Raw genomic sequence first — 14,778 nt, forward strand, 5'->3', positions numbered from 1 at the left:
TTTGGAAAAGTGATTCTGAGAAATATTATTAGCACACATTTGCGAGTCTATTTATACATATTAAAGGATACGGATACCAAAATTATAGAAGGATCCTAATATTAATTGAGAGAGACTTTTCTAATGATCAGTTGTTTCTCTTTATAGAGGAGAATAATTGGGTGTCTTTTCTAATGATCAATTGTTTCTCTTTATAGAGAAGAATAATTGGGAGTCTTTTCTAATTATCAGTTGTTTCTCTTTATAGAGGTAAATAACCTTTATTTTGTCTTTGTGTGTTATGATTCTAGTATTTAATTATTGATTATTTCCTTCTTTAGTTAAACCTAGAATAAGTGTACTACTTGTATATATTCAGACCATTTGTTTTTATTTCAATAATAAGAAAGAAGAGATATTCTTTGTCTTCAGTTTACTCTTTTGCTCATCTCTGTTCTATTTTGTAATATGGTTTCAGAGCTCTGATCATCAAAGCTCTGCTTGCTACATTTATTCATGGGTGAAGTTGATGATCCCTCACAAGATCTTAGTTCACCTTACCATGTTAGTTCATCAGATAATCATTCCTTTCTTATTGTCCCTATTATTCTTGAGGGACCAAATTATCATCATTGGTCTCGTTCGTTTCAAATGAGCTTAATTTCAAAGAACAAAATAGGTTTCATTGATGGAACTATAAAAGCTCCCAACAATACCAACTCATTGTTTCCAACATGGCAGAGAGCCAATATGTTGGTTGTTTCGTGGATTCTCAAGGTTGTTTCTCAATCCATCGCACAGAGCATCATCTGTATGGACAATGCCTTTGACATATGGAATGATTTAAAGGAAAGGTTCTCACAAGGAGACATGATTCGTATATCTGATATCCAGGAGATGATTTCTTCTTTTAAACAAGGTGAGTTGACTGTTACAAACTATTTCACTCGGTTAAAAATTCTTTGGGATGAACTTGATCTTTTCCACCCGCTATCCGCTTCTTCATGTGCCTCTAAATGCAATACTCTTGTGAATGTTTCTAAATATAAAACACAAGACCAGATCATCAAATTTCTAAGGGGGCTAAATGATAATTATTCGACTGTGAGAACTCAAATTCTATTGATGGACCCTTTGCCATCCTTGAATAAAGTTTGCTCTCTTGTTACACAACAAGAGAGGCAAATATTAGGTGATCAATCCAAGGCAATGATTGCTACTAGCAAAGGAGGTTATAAAAACAATGCTACAACCTATGGCAGAGGTGCTGGATACGGAAGAGGAAGCAATGGAAGAGGATATACTTCCAAAATTTGTAGTCATTGTAGAAAGACGAGGCATACCATTGATACATGCTATAAAAAGCATGGCTTTCCACCTCATTTCATGTTTAAAAATTAGAATCATGATCGGAGTCATACTAATGCAGTTTTTCATAATACAAATTTCAATAATAATGAGCAGAATCATGAAGGTTCAAAGTCAGAAGTGGAGTCTCAACAAATTGGTTTTACTCCTGAGCAGTATCAAACATTGTTAGCTCTTTTACAACAGACCAAAATCCAGTGGCAATGCTTCTAATCAAGTCTCTGTTATTCCCTCCAACCCCTCCAATCAAACAGGTAATAATTTTATTTCTTCTTTTAGTTCTTGGATTATTGATAGTGGTGCTACTGATCACATTTGTTCATCCTTAACTTATTTCACTTCATATCATCAAATTGATCCTCTTTATGTCAAATTACCAAATGGAAATCAAGTCATTGCCAATTATTCTGGAACTGTTTTTCTCAATCAAAATCATGTCATAGACAATGTTTTGTACATTCCTTGCTTCAATTTTAATCTTCTTTCCGTAGCAAAATTGATTGATAAACTATCTTGTGTTCTTACCTTTGACTCTAATGGTTGTCACATTCAGGACAAGATATCTATGAAGATGATTGGAATCGCTAAGACGCAAGATAGACTTTATATACTCAGGATCTCATCTTACCAGAAACTTCAAATTAAACCCCTTGAATGTACACACACCATCAATACTGTTAATGTCAGTGCTAGTGATCTAGAAACCCTTTGGCATTTTCGATTAGGTCATATTTCAAATAAATGTATTGATGTTATCAAGAATAAATTTTCTTTTGTTAAATATAACAAATCTTTTGTTTGTGATGTTTGTCATTTTGCAAAGCAAAAAAGACTTTATTTTCCTATTAGTACATCTAAATCAAAAAAATGTTTTGATTTAATTCATGTAGATATTTGGGGACCATACTCAATACCATCAATTCATAGTCATAAATATTTTTTTTATCATAGTTTATGACTATTTGAGGTACACATGGATTTTTCTTTTGAAACAAAAATCTGAAGTTGTTAAGGTTTTGGAAAATTTTGTTATTTTTGTTCAAATACAGTTTGAGACAACAATAAAAATAATAAGTGATAATGGAATTGAATTTTTCATGACTAATTTTTTTGTCAGTAAAGGAATAATACATCAAACATCATGTGTCAATACTCCACAACAAAATAGTATAGTTGAGAGGAAACATGGTCATTTATTAGATGTAGCAAGAACTCTTATAATACAATCTCATTTACCCAAAATTGATTGGTCATATTCTATGATACATGTTGCGCATATTATAAACATGTTTCCCACACCTGTTTTAAATTATTCTTCTCCTCATGAAATGTTTTTCAAAACTGATGCAAATTTTAATGGATTAAAGGTGTTTGGTTCTTTATGTTATGCTAGCACCTTGTCAACAAATAGAAGAAAATTTGATCCAAGAGCATCAAAATGTGTTTTAATTGGTTTTCAACGGGGGACAAAAGGATATATTTTGTTGAATATTCAGTCAAGAGAAATTTTTGTGTCTAAGGATGTTGTCTTTTATGAACATGTTTTTCCATACCAAAGGGTTCAAGATACTAGGAATGAAACTAACAGTCCCAACATTAATGATCAAATTTTGTTTGCTGAAGATCAATTTGTTTTAAGTCAGCCATCACAAGCCATTCTTGCACCTTGTGATAATACACCTTAATGATAATGTTGACAAATTGAGGTTTCAGAAAAAGATTGTTCCCACATAGACCAAAACCTCAATGAAAATCATGATATAGAACAAAGTTCTGAATCAGATCCATCTGTCCGAATGAGCACAAGAATAAAAAAACAACCTGAGTATTTAAAGGATTATCATTGTAATCTTAATGTTTCCAGTACATCTTCAAGAGTTAAATATCCTTTGAATTTTGTTTTGTCTTATAGCAATTTATCACCTTCTTACAAATCTTTTGTTATATCTCTTTCTTCACATGTTGAGCCAAACACTTATTCTGAAGTTGTGAAACATGACTGTTGGAGAAAAGCTATACAATGTGAGATATCTGCTTTAGAGTCAAATCAAACTTGGGAGACTGCTCTTCTGCCTCAGAACAAAGCTGCCATAGGTTGCAAATGGGTATTCAAAATAAAATATAAGGCTAATGGGACAATTGAAAGGTATAAAGCAATGTTAGTGGCAAAGGGATATACACAAACAGAAGGCATTGACTACCTCGATACTTTCTCTCCAATAGCAAAGATGACCACCATAAGGTTGCTTCTTTCTTTAGCTTCTTTTTATAATTGGTAATTGAAACAATTAGACATAAACAATGTCTTTTTACATGGAGATTTGAAAGAAGATGTATACATGGTTGGTCCTCCTGGATTGACTTCTACTCCACCAGGAAAAGTTTGTAAACTAAAAAAGGCTTTATATGGCCTTAAGCAAGCCAACAAAGAATGGTTTGTCAAACTGTCATCATTTTTGCTTTCTATGGGATATACTCAATCTATGAATGATCATTCCTTGTTCATTAATTCTTCTGAAGGATCTTTTACATCATTATTGGTATATGTGGATGATATAATATTGGTAGGAAATGATAAAGAAGAGATTGCTCGAATCAAACAAGCCTTGAATCAGACATTCAAGATTAAAGATCTTGGGAATTTAAGATACTTTCTTGGTCTAGAAGTAGCAAGAAGTAAGACAGGAATAATGGTAAATCAAAGGAAATATGCATTGGAATTATTAACCAATGCAGGTCTTTTAGCCTGCAAACCTACCCACTCCTATTGATAATCATGAGAAATTCTCTTCTACTGGAAGTGTTCCTTTCACAAATATTCAAGCCTACAGAAGATTGATTGGAAGACTTATGTATCTCACTAATACCCGACCTGACATAACATTTTATGTGCAACAACTTTATCAGTTTCTTGTTAAGCCAACAATTGCTCATTATAATGCAGCGATTAGAATTCTCAGATATATCAAAGGGGCTCCAAGTCTTGGTCTATTTTTCTCTTTCACTACTTCTGTTCATCTCAAAGCCTTTTGTGATAGTGATTGGGGCACCTGCAGTGATTCAAGACTATCAGTGACTGATTTTAGTGTGTATCTTGGGAATTCTCTCATATCTTGGAAATCAAAGAAGCAAGGAACAATATCAAAGAGTTCTTGTGAAGCTGAATACAGGGCAATGGTCACTGTTACATGTGAGATTCAATGGCTAACTTATCTTCTTCAAGATTTCAAAGTTTTTTTTGAGCAACCATCTCTTTTATACTGTGACAATGACTCAGCAAGATACATTGCAACAAATCCAGTATTTCACGAGCGTACAAAACATATAGAAATAGATTGTCACGTGGTCAGGGAAAAATTAAAGAAGGGTCTCATCCATTTGTTTCCCATTTCCACCACAGAGAGCAACTGGCTGATATTTATACCAAAGCTTTAAGTCCTCAATCTTTTAAGAATATTTGTTCCAAGCTGGGTCTCATCAATATTTGCACCCCAGCTTGTGGCGGAGTATTAAAGGATACGGATACCAGAGTTATAGAAGGATCCTAATATTAATTGGGATTCTTTTCCTTCTTTAGTTAAACCTAGAATAAGTGTACTACTTATATATATATTCAGACCATTTGTTTTGTTTTGATTTAAAAAATAAGAAAGAAGATATATTCATTCTCATATCTTTTGTCTTCAGTTTACTCTTTTGTTCATCTCTATTCTATTTTGTAATAATACATGATAGAATAGAATGCATCTCTGTCATAACTAGAAGCACAGATGGCTAACAGTTTTTATTTTACGTATAATATTATATAAGGAAAAATTAAATTAGTTTACGTATAAGTAAAGTTCACTGCACAATAAATAACGTTAAATACTATAATTTCATTTATATCAGATAAGTAGACAAACAGAGATTATTAAAATATCTTAGATATTAGGTAGATACTGTAACATATCTTAGACAGCAAAACACCATTTGAATCTATTTTTGGAGCAATGTTTTTTTATTTCCTGTGGCGTACTAAATTTTGTCAGTTTAATTCTATTACAGTTTTACAATTTCAACCACTGCACTGTCAGTGTTGGTGTTTTCATTCCAGAAACTGCATTCACAGCAAGAAGGAGGACTCTCATATGGAGATCATTGTGCAACTTCACCAAATATTGAGAAGGATCAAGTGGGAAAAGCAAAAACAACTTATTAACATGTGTCTTTGTGAATTCTCCATGTCTATCTCTTATTCTTTTCCTTCTGTTTCTTTTCATTCTCTCTGTTTCTTCTAGTTTTGTTCTTTTCATGCAAAAATATTTTGGACAGGGTTGCTGAATACTGCACATACTGTAAAACAATCTCATGCTTCACCTAGTTTTTAGTGTATGTTTTTATATAGTAATATGTGTACAAAAATACTTTATTTCTACCCAAATTAGTCTGTTGTATAAGCATATGTGTTTCCTACTATTTTAATAACTTTGTTGTTTAGATTATATAGAGTTATTGTTGTGCGGTAGTGAAGAAGAAGAATTCTTTCTCCTTTCATTTTGTTAACCTTGCATAGCTCCTTTCATTTTGTTAACCTTGCATAGCTATGCTTGTGGTGCAAATAGTTCCATTCTAGCATGAAATTGGAAATGACTGAGTTTAGCATACTAAATTTGATATGGTGGTACAATCTATTCAGTTTTTAAGTTGGATCAATTAGATTCTATTAAAATCTAAGTCTGATATAAAAATAAAAAAGGTCTTTTTACATTTCAACGTGTTTTTTAAATGAATAGTACACTTGGCACAGTGGATGGGGTTATCAAATCTTTGTTCAAATCAACACTGATGACTCAGAATGATGCTAATTATGTACAGTTTAGGTTAAAACTTCATTATAATTATTCCATTTCTTTTATAAAAATTGAAAATGAATAACTTTGAAAATTATAATATTTAATACTCGTTTTGACTTGTTAAAAAACTACGACATTTATAACTAAGATAAATTACTTTTTTAAAAACCTCATTTAATGCAAAGTATTAAATGGCGAGTATTATTGCGGTTTGTAATAGATGCGGAAATAACATGTTTGTAAATCACTATATAAAAAATAACTATTAGAACATATTTTTTTATTTTTTTTAGTGAATCGTGAATCATATTATTTATATTTAACTCACTCAATTCATGAATCTGTTAAAATTCTACATAAATATCAACATTTACTTAAGTACGTTAAAATTGTACTGTTAAAATTGTCAAGGTTAAAATATATCAATCTAAACTAACCATAAGTATTAATGAAAACTAAATTAATTACATCAAAAGAATCTAAATAAAACAAAAACTAAACTGTAAAAAATATATTGTCCATAGAAGTATGTGTTTTTTAAAGAATATTTGTACTCAATGATTTTTCAAAGATAAAAAACCACAATAATGAATAAATATTATTTTTTTTATAGTAAAATATATGAAATTGAAGTATGTGTTTTTTAAAGAATATTTAAAGTAGTTTACTGGATGTTTCTAGTAATCAACAATATTGACACGAGTTATGTTCCACATCCATTGTCTGATGTAGAAGTCACACTTAAATTTTTATTGTTACCTATCGCACTAATATAAGAACTTTAGCCAATTTAATTTATGAAAAAATAATAAGAATGACTATAATAGTTTCAATGCAAAACTAGTTACCTTAGGATAAATTTAATGTTTATTATGTGAGATAAAGATGAAATGAATTTACCATCTAACACATTACATAATTAATAGCACTAAAAAAAGTAATTAACACTTTATGATATATTATATGAACTAAAAAACATATTATTTTGTAACTAAAACATACTATGTACTACAACTTTCAAGTTCGTGCTTTGTGATGTAATGAACAAAGTCACACAAATATCGTTTGTGGGACAAATAAATCAATTGCCAATGAGACCTAAAATAAGAAAATTAGTGATGTTGAATTAATTATGTAAGATATAAAGTGAGTGAGTTGTACTTACGCGTTAATAACATGGGCCATGTAAATATTGTTTTGGGATTCATGAATCTATTATTGAATTAAGTTTGATATTCCACTTTTTATTCCTAAACTATTTTATGGATTCAAGCTTACGAAAAAGACATATTTTTTAAAAAATTTACTTATAAATATCATTAATAATGGTTGATTTCATCAAACATAATTAAATAAATAATATTTAAAGTATTCACACATTATCTATAGTTGAATAACTGCAATGTTCATCATCTGATTATTCAAGATGATTTCATAGACATGCTACATGTTTACGTTCAATATATATTACCATTTTCGATGTTAAAGATGATTGCATCCCAAGGAATGACACAAAAATCCTGAAACAGATCATGTGATACCTTGACCAACATAAGACATACACACACTACAAGCACACACATACAAAGAAATATATAAATCTAAACAAGACAATATATATACATAAAGAGAAATTTATCAAAAATAGTTGATTAATTTTTGAAATTTCTTGATAAGGTGTGTAGGTCAAATATATATTTTTGAAATATATGCAATGCATGTTCCAAGTGCCTCTCCCATTAATCGAACCTCCATTGTGGATAGTGAAACGAAAGTAGTGACATATCTCTAAGTTCTTCGACCACCACTCTGGTAGTCAACATGCTTGGCCATGGTGTTCATGTTTGACCTCCTAGATACACTTTCCCAATAGCCACTAGATGATGATGAACTTCTCTAATCAACAACCTAGATCTATAGATAAGTACATGTTTCCTTCTCTTTTTAAGTCCTTCACAACACAATTACCTTTTGTATTAACACAACCATGAGTAGGAATTATATCTTACTCGGTCATATTATGTTGCTAGGAGATGCCCATGGATATATTACATTGATTCTCACTCCAATTGGTGTAAAATTTATTCAATTATTTATGAATCTGACACCACATCTTTGTTTTCAACTGATGCATCTAAACCTATATAATTTGTCACTATGAAATATTCATTTTTCACTGGTATTTTTTTTTTTATCTTAGAAGTTGGTTCAGATCTTGATTTTGAGGAATTGTGAGTTTCATATAAAATGATAAATAGATTTTTGGGAATTCAGTATTTTGTTTGTTATTTTTTAGCACTTGGAGACATTTAAAAGAATAAAATGACAATACCAATAATCAATCAATAACTATTATGTTTAAATATCACCTCAATACATAAGAGTTTGAACAAATTTATACTCTCAATCCCAAAAGGTATAATTAGTCATTCATGTTGGTCACTACAAGCATGGAAAGCAAGAAAAGAAGATTGATAATGTTTCTCTTCGATGGCTGCCTCCTCTAGGGTTTTCTTTCACCTCTATTCTCTCAATCATGTCTAAGATTATGCCTCACACCTTATATTTAATTTAGTTGGGCTTGAACTAAGTGATTTCATGCCTAGGCGAGCTACAACTTGTTTGGGCGAGTTGAACGAGAGAAAGTCCAACTTCTCTGGAGTGATCTTGCCTGGGCGAGATTGGACTCACTTGGGGGAGTTCCTCTGGAGTGTTTCTTGCTTAGGTGAGTTTGGTCAAGTGTTTTAGCGTTCCAACTTTCCCTTTTCATCTTGTATATTCTCCTTTAGCCTTTTCATCTCCATTTTACCATAGAATCTTGAAATTAACACAAATTTGCAAATAAATCGTTCTTATTCATATTATAATCACATAATATGTAAAAAGGTTTAAATTCATAAATTATGGATTAAATTATAGTTATTTTATCAATAAATATCCATAAGTTTATGTATTTTAATATGAAATATTACTGAAATATGACACTTATCAATAGACTTTTAAGTGGATCTTTCTGTACTTGAAGGGAGTGTTAGCTATAATGGAACGAAGAGGAAGGTCAAAAGTGTTCCCATGAAAGAATTTATAAACTCAAGTTATGTTGGATGTGTTTACACCAAAAAGTTGTTTACCCCAATTAGTCGAAAGTTTAGTTTGTAAACATTAGTGACTCTATCGTTTATTGAAACTAAAATATTTCCATGACTGAGCTATAAAAAAAAAAAGTAATATTACCTCAAAGAGGGTATTTGAGGAGCTTAGAATGCACAACAATATTAAAATTATAATAACAACAATGTCATATATTTTTGTAAGAGATGAGATTGTTTTAGAATATCTTAAAGTGGTTAAGATGTTGAAGAAATATAATCTTCTTGATATGATTGTAAAGGTTCTCCCAAACATTTGTTTTCTTCTCTTAGATTTAATACAGATAATTAGATATATTAAACAAGTGAAGAGTTTAATGATAGTCATTGTCGGTTTGGCTTCAAAAGTTTTGTTGTGTGAATCAAGGTGGAGATTTCTTCGTATTGGCACACTAAATATGTAAAAGATGTCCACCATCTCTGTTGTGAATATTATGATAAAGTGTGCTAACTATAGAAGCTTTTATAGTCTCTTAATCCACTTACTAGTTAGTTAGTTCATGTGGGTAGTGTGGGCCTCGAGTCACAATTTTTGTTAGAATATTTCATAACATAACATGATTCATGTTATTTTTTAGAATTGTTTTATAAAAATTTGAAATTTTCTCAGTAACTCTGTAATTTAATGGTAGAAACTTGTTTCATAGTGAATACTATTTCATTAGAGTTAAAGTTTGTTAATATGTTGATAACAATAATTAATTTTCTTGTATGCTTTGTTTCTTCTTAAAGCTTTTGATGAATGAATGGTGTTAATTGTAAGTGCTTATATGTTTTTTAAATTAATTCCACAACTATTATTAATTAAAAGTTATATAAAACTATAAAATTAGAATAAAGACTTATTAATTAAATAATAAGTAAAAATAATTTTAATAAATTTCATGAATGTATTAAAAAAGTGTGACGTTGGTGTCGAAATTGAATGCACCATTTATACTATTTTTAATAAATAAAATCATATTATTGAACATTTACATACTTAATGTGCTGTGGTTATTAATTAATGTTTCCACACAATTATGTTAAAGCCTTTAATAAACTAATGAATCTGGATCAACTTTTTAAGACTCATAAATCACAATAACGGTAAATGAAAAATGTGTATATAAGACAACTACTCATCATCACGCTCGGATGGATGAAGATATGGAGAGGTACTGGAATTATATAGCTGTTTGTTATGCTTCTCTGCTAGCAGCGGGTGAACTCAGTTGGAGCAGTGTATAAGCTTGCTCGCGGGTGAATTTTGTTAAGCAAGGATTCTTGAAGTTGTTATGGGTCAAATTCTATTAAGCATGGATTCGTAGAAGCTGGGGAGGGTACTGAGGTATGAGTGGGGAGCGATGCTGCTGGCTGGTTGGGTGTGTAGGTATATAAGCTTGGTAAGGGGCTTGTAACAGAGTCGTTGTACTGTTCTTGAATTGATTTTTATGTAATACTATTATTATAGGTACTAATAAATATGCATAAATAGAATAAGAAAAAACGTTTATTTATACTTATATAAAATAAATTTTTTATTATAATTATTTTTTTAGTTACACAAATATTTTTTGATTCTATCCTTATTTAATATATTTCATTTTATTAGTATAATAAAGTATTTTATTATTTCATATCAATTACTTAAAAAATAAAATTATTTTTTAATTTTTTAAATTAATAGTGATGTACAATTTTTATAAGTAACCTAATTTTTTTACTATTTCCTTAATTTCTTATTTTAAGGCAAAAAGAGGAAGAATGAGAAGATATATTTTCACTCATTCCCACACCAAATCTCATATATCAAATAAAATAACCACCTTCATTTCTAATCACTTTCTTTATTCCATTTCAAACAACTATATTATCTGGTAAAGCCATTATGCTTTTGTATCTACGATCAAGTCAATTCTAACATTAACGTGATCATAATCATACTCTAGGATCCCAAAACTACTAATGGAAGAAAAAAAATTCAAACTAGAGAAGAAAAAAAAAGATTATTTAATCAATTTATCATTTTTCTTTTATATTAATTTTTATTTTTTAATTTTAATTTATCCAAATTTATTTTTTATATATATTAAATTTCTATTATCGTAAAATATGAGGAAAAGAAAAAAAGTGCGCAATTGAGCTGTGTTTTGGCTAGTAAGCATATATAATGTGAATTCAAGGAGTTGAAAAACTGATGATACACAAAAGAAAAGAAAAAGTATGCAGTGCAACATGATCAAATTTTCGGTCCAATAAATCTGCTGTCTTTATCACCGCATATTTACTGTTAATAATTAATTACATATATTATAATATTGTTGACTTTTGTTTGTGAGGTGAAGATTCTTGATCTCATAATGGTGCAAGTCCAACAACACCAATAGGTTCAGATAATTTCCTGGAAGGAACACTGATATTACACACAATTCTAGTTGTCCCTTGAAGCCTGGTCCCACACATCTTCAAACTGAAACATTCTTCTTTGGAGGTCATCAATAAACAACTAAGAATCAAATAAATAAAAGATAATTATAATATTCCATCTCATGTTAAGGTTACCATACCTTCCCTCGATCACCTCCATTTTTTTCTTAGAAACAAAATCTTCTTAAAACCGTCTTCCATGTCAAAGCTTCTTCTGTCTTCCCTTTTTCTCACCACAAACCTTATCCTTCTAACCTCAGTTTCATCCACAGAGTTCATCTACAACACCAACTTCAACTCTACCAACACCCTTGTCTGTGGCAACGCCACTATTGAATCTTCCATTCTTACCCTTACCAACCGTTCCACCTTTGCTGTTGGCCGTGCTTTCTACCCTTCCAAGATCCCCACCAAATCTTCCAACTCTTCAACCCCTTTACCTTTCGCAACCTCTTTCATTTTCTCCATTGCCCCATTCAAAGACCTTCTCCCTGGCCATGGCTTTGTCTTCATACTGTCACCTTCTGCAGGCACCACTGGGGTTAGTTCTGCTCAGCATCTTGGCCTCTTCAACTTTACCAACAATGGTGATCCCAACAACCATGTCTTTGGCATTGAGTTCGATGTGTTTAACAACCAAGAGTTCAATGACATCGATGACAATCATGTGGGGGTGGACATAAACTCTCTTGTTTCTTTTACTTCCCGTGCTGCTGGATTTTGGGGTGGGAAGGGTGGTGACAAGTTTGAGGATTTGAAGCTTAATAATGGTGAGAACTATCAGGTGTGGATTGAATATTTAGATTCTAGAGTTAATGTTACAATGGCTCTTGCAGGCCAAAATAGACCAAAGAAGCCTTTGATTAGTGAGCTTGTGGATCTTTCTGAAGTGCTTTTGGATGAAATGTATGTTGGATTTTGTGGGGCAACAGGGCAGCTAGTGGAGAGTCATAAGATTTTGGCTTGGAGCTTCAGTAACTCAAATGTTTCTATTGGTGATGCTTTAGTTACTACAAATTTGCCTTCATTTGTGCTTCCCAAAGAATCTAGTTTTAGGTCAAAAGGTTTTCTTGTAGGGATCACTGCAGGTGTTTTGTTTGTCATTGGTAGTGCAGTTGTAATATTTGTGTTTTTTCTCAGAAGAAAAAGGTGCCTAAGAAAGGAGGAGGAGGAAGATATTGAAGATTGGGAACAAGAGTATTGGCCACACCGTGTAAGATATGAGGACATTTATGCTGCAACTAAAGGATTTTCAGACCAAAATGTAATTGGGTTTGGAGGGAATGGAAAAGTATATAAAGGGCTTCTGCAAGGAGTACAAGTTGCAGTCAAAATAATTCCTTGTGACAGTGAACAGGGAATGAGAGCGTTTCTGTCTGAGATTTCAAGTTTAGGCAGGTTGAAGCATAGGAATGTGGTTCTGTTGAGAGGTTGGTGTAAGAAAGAGAAAGGGAGCTTGATTTTAATCTATGACTACATGGATAATGGAAGTTTAGATAAAAGGATGTTTGATGGTGATGAGAACACAATTTTTGGGTGGGAGGAGAGAATGAAGGTGCTGAAGGATGTAGCTCATGGTATATTGTATTTGCATGATGGTTGGGAGGTTAAGGTGTTGCACAGAGACATCAAGTCAAGCAATGTGTTACTTGATAAGGATATGAATGCAAGGTTGGGGGATTTTGGACTTGCCACAATGCATCATCATGAGCAGATTGGTCACACCTCACAAGTGATTGGAACTGTTGGTTTCATGGCACTCCTTTCATATAAGGTCATTTTCGTAATTTTGTAGGGTCATTTTCATCATTTTATTGACAAATTATGATGGAAGAGGCCCAAGCACAAGCCCACATGCAAGCCCACCAAAGGGTAGATTTGGGCCAACCATAGAGTTATGGCCAAGAGGATCCAAGAAGACGTTCTTTTACATGTTCAAATGCCATAAACTCTAGTGTAGAGTAGACTTTAATTTCTTGTCAAAATTAGCATAGGAACTTTATTTGTAATTTTCTTAGAATTAATTTTGGCACCTAAAACACCAACCTAGGTAAACTTAGAGTTTCTAAAAAAACCTCTAAATTTACCAAGGCCGGTCTAGAAAGCCCATGGAGGGGGTGAGCATAAAAACTAGACACACCCCTCCCCATGTGCTCATTTGTGCACCCATGTGCCATGTGCACCCATGTGCTTCACATTTACATTTCATTTGGCTAGCATTAGGGTTGCATTATGGTCCTCCTTAGCCTATAAAAGGAGGAGCCTACACCTTGTATTTTCAAGTTTAATTGAGTAAGGTTATGCTGCCATTTTTGTGCACAAGCTTTACTTCTCCTAGAAATCTAGGCTCTAAACTTCAATCCTTTCACCTTCTCCCTTGAGCTGGCCGAACCACTCAAACACCATACTCATCATGCACCTACAAGGCCAACACAACTCCTAGGAGGGTCTTGATCATCTCACTCATTGCTTCCGCACCTTATTTTCTACTTTGATTCAAGAAGAACACATGAAAATGTCATCATTTGGTATCAGAGCTATGGTTGTAAGATCTTCTTCTATTTTTTTCAAAATTCCGTGTTGTTCATAATGTTCTTGATTGTCTTGAATGTTTACCGATTGATTTTGTGTTTTTTTGTCTTTTTGTTCGGTTCAAATTAATTGTTCTTACTTGAACCTTCATGTATGTGCTTTTAGGTGTTCTTGTGTTCATGTTCATGTGTGCTTTTGAATTTTTTGAGTTTTTCTTCAAATTTGTTCGGTGAAATTTTCATATAATTGAGTCATTTTGATTTTATAATCATATATGTTTTGTCTAGAGTCATGTTTAGTCAAAATTTGTCATAAACTCCATTAGTTGAACTTTTTGAAGTTTTTTTTCAAATTTCTTCATAGATTAGAGCTCTTGAGTGCTTTTGATTTTCATTTTTGAGTTCATAAATTGCTACTAGATCATTAGCAATTTTCTTTGAGTTAGGTTTCCATTATTACTCTCTCAAAATTCATTTTCGAAAATTCTCGAAAAATTTTCCGAAAAT

At 31.7% G+C, this 14,778-nt stretch overlaps 2 protein-coding genes across 2 annotated transcripts; both read left to right on the forward strand.

The window, feature by feature from the left end:
- The first annotated feature begins 495 nt into the window (after positions 1-495).
- LOC137836054 (uncharacterized) lies at positions 496-1,935 on the forward strand. Its single transcript, XM_068644874.1, has 3 exons — positions 496-1,316; positions 1,534-1,601; positions 1,901-1,935. Exons 1-3 carry the CDS (start codon positions 496-498, stop codon positions 1,933-1,935), a joined length of 924 nt encoding a protein of 307 aa, XP_068500975.1.
- Positions 1,936-11,846: 9,911 nt separating this feature from the next.
- Positions 11,847-14,372, forward strand: LOC137830587 (probable L-type lectin-domain containing receptor kinase VII.2). The gene has a single exon (XM_068638026.1). It carries the CDS (start codon positions 11,940-11,942, stop codon positions 13,533-13,535), a length of 1,596 nt encoding a protein of 531 aa, XP_068494127.1. The 5' UTR covers positions 11,847-11,939; the 3' UTR covers positions 13,536-14,372.
- Positions 14,373-14,778: the final 406 nt, after the last annotated feature.

The sequence above is a fragment of the Phaseolus vulgaris genome, chromosome 11 (assembly GCF_000499845.2).
Source record: "Phaseolus vulgaris cultivar G19833 chromosome 11, P. vulgaris v2.0, whole genome shotgun sequence".
NCBI classification, from domain to species: domain Eukaryota; kingdom Viridiplantae; phylum Streptophyta; class Magnoliopsida; order Fabales; family Fabaceae; genus Phaseolus; species Phaseolus vulgaris.

What these genes read in the sequence shown, in the direction of transcription:
- LOC137830587 (XM_068638026.1), top strand. Translation starts at nt 11,940, where the DNA reads ATGTCAAAGCTTCTTCTGTCTTCCCTTTTTCTCACCACAAACCTTATC.
- LOC137836054 (XM_068644874.1), top strand. Translation starts at nt 496, where the DNA reads ATGGGTGAAGTTGATGATCCCTCACAAGATCTTAGTTCACCTTACCAT. An exon ending in AGTCATTGTAGAAAGACGAG is followed by an intron (nt 1,317 to 1,533) that starts GCATACCATTGA and finishes CTTTTACAACAG; the next exon opens with ACCAAAATCCAGTGGCAATG. An exon ending in CAACCCCTCCAATCAAACAG is followed by an intron (nt 1,602 to 1,900) that starts GTAATAATTTTA and finishes TGTCACATTCAG; the next exon opens with GACAAGATATCTATGAAGAT.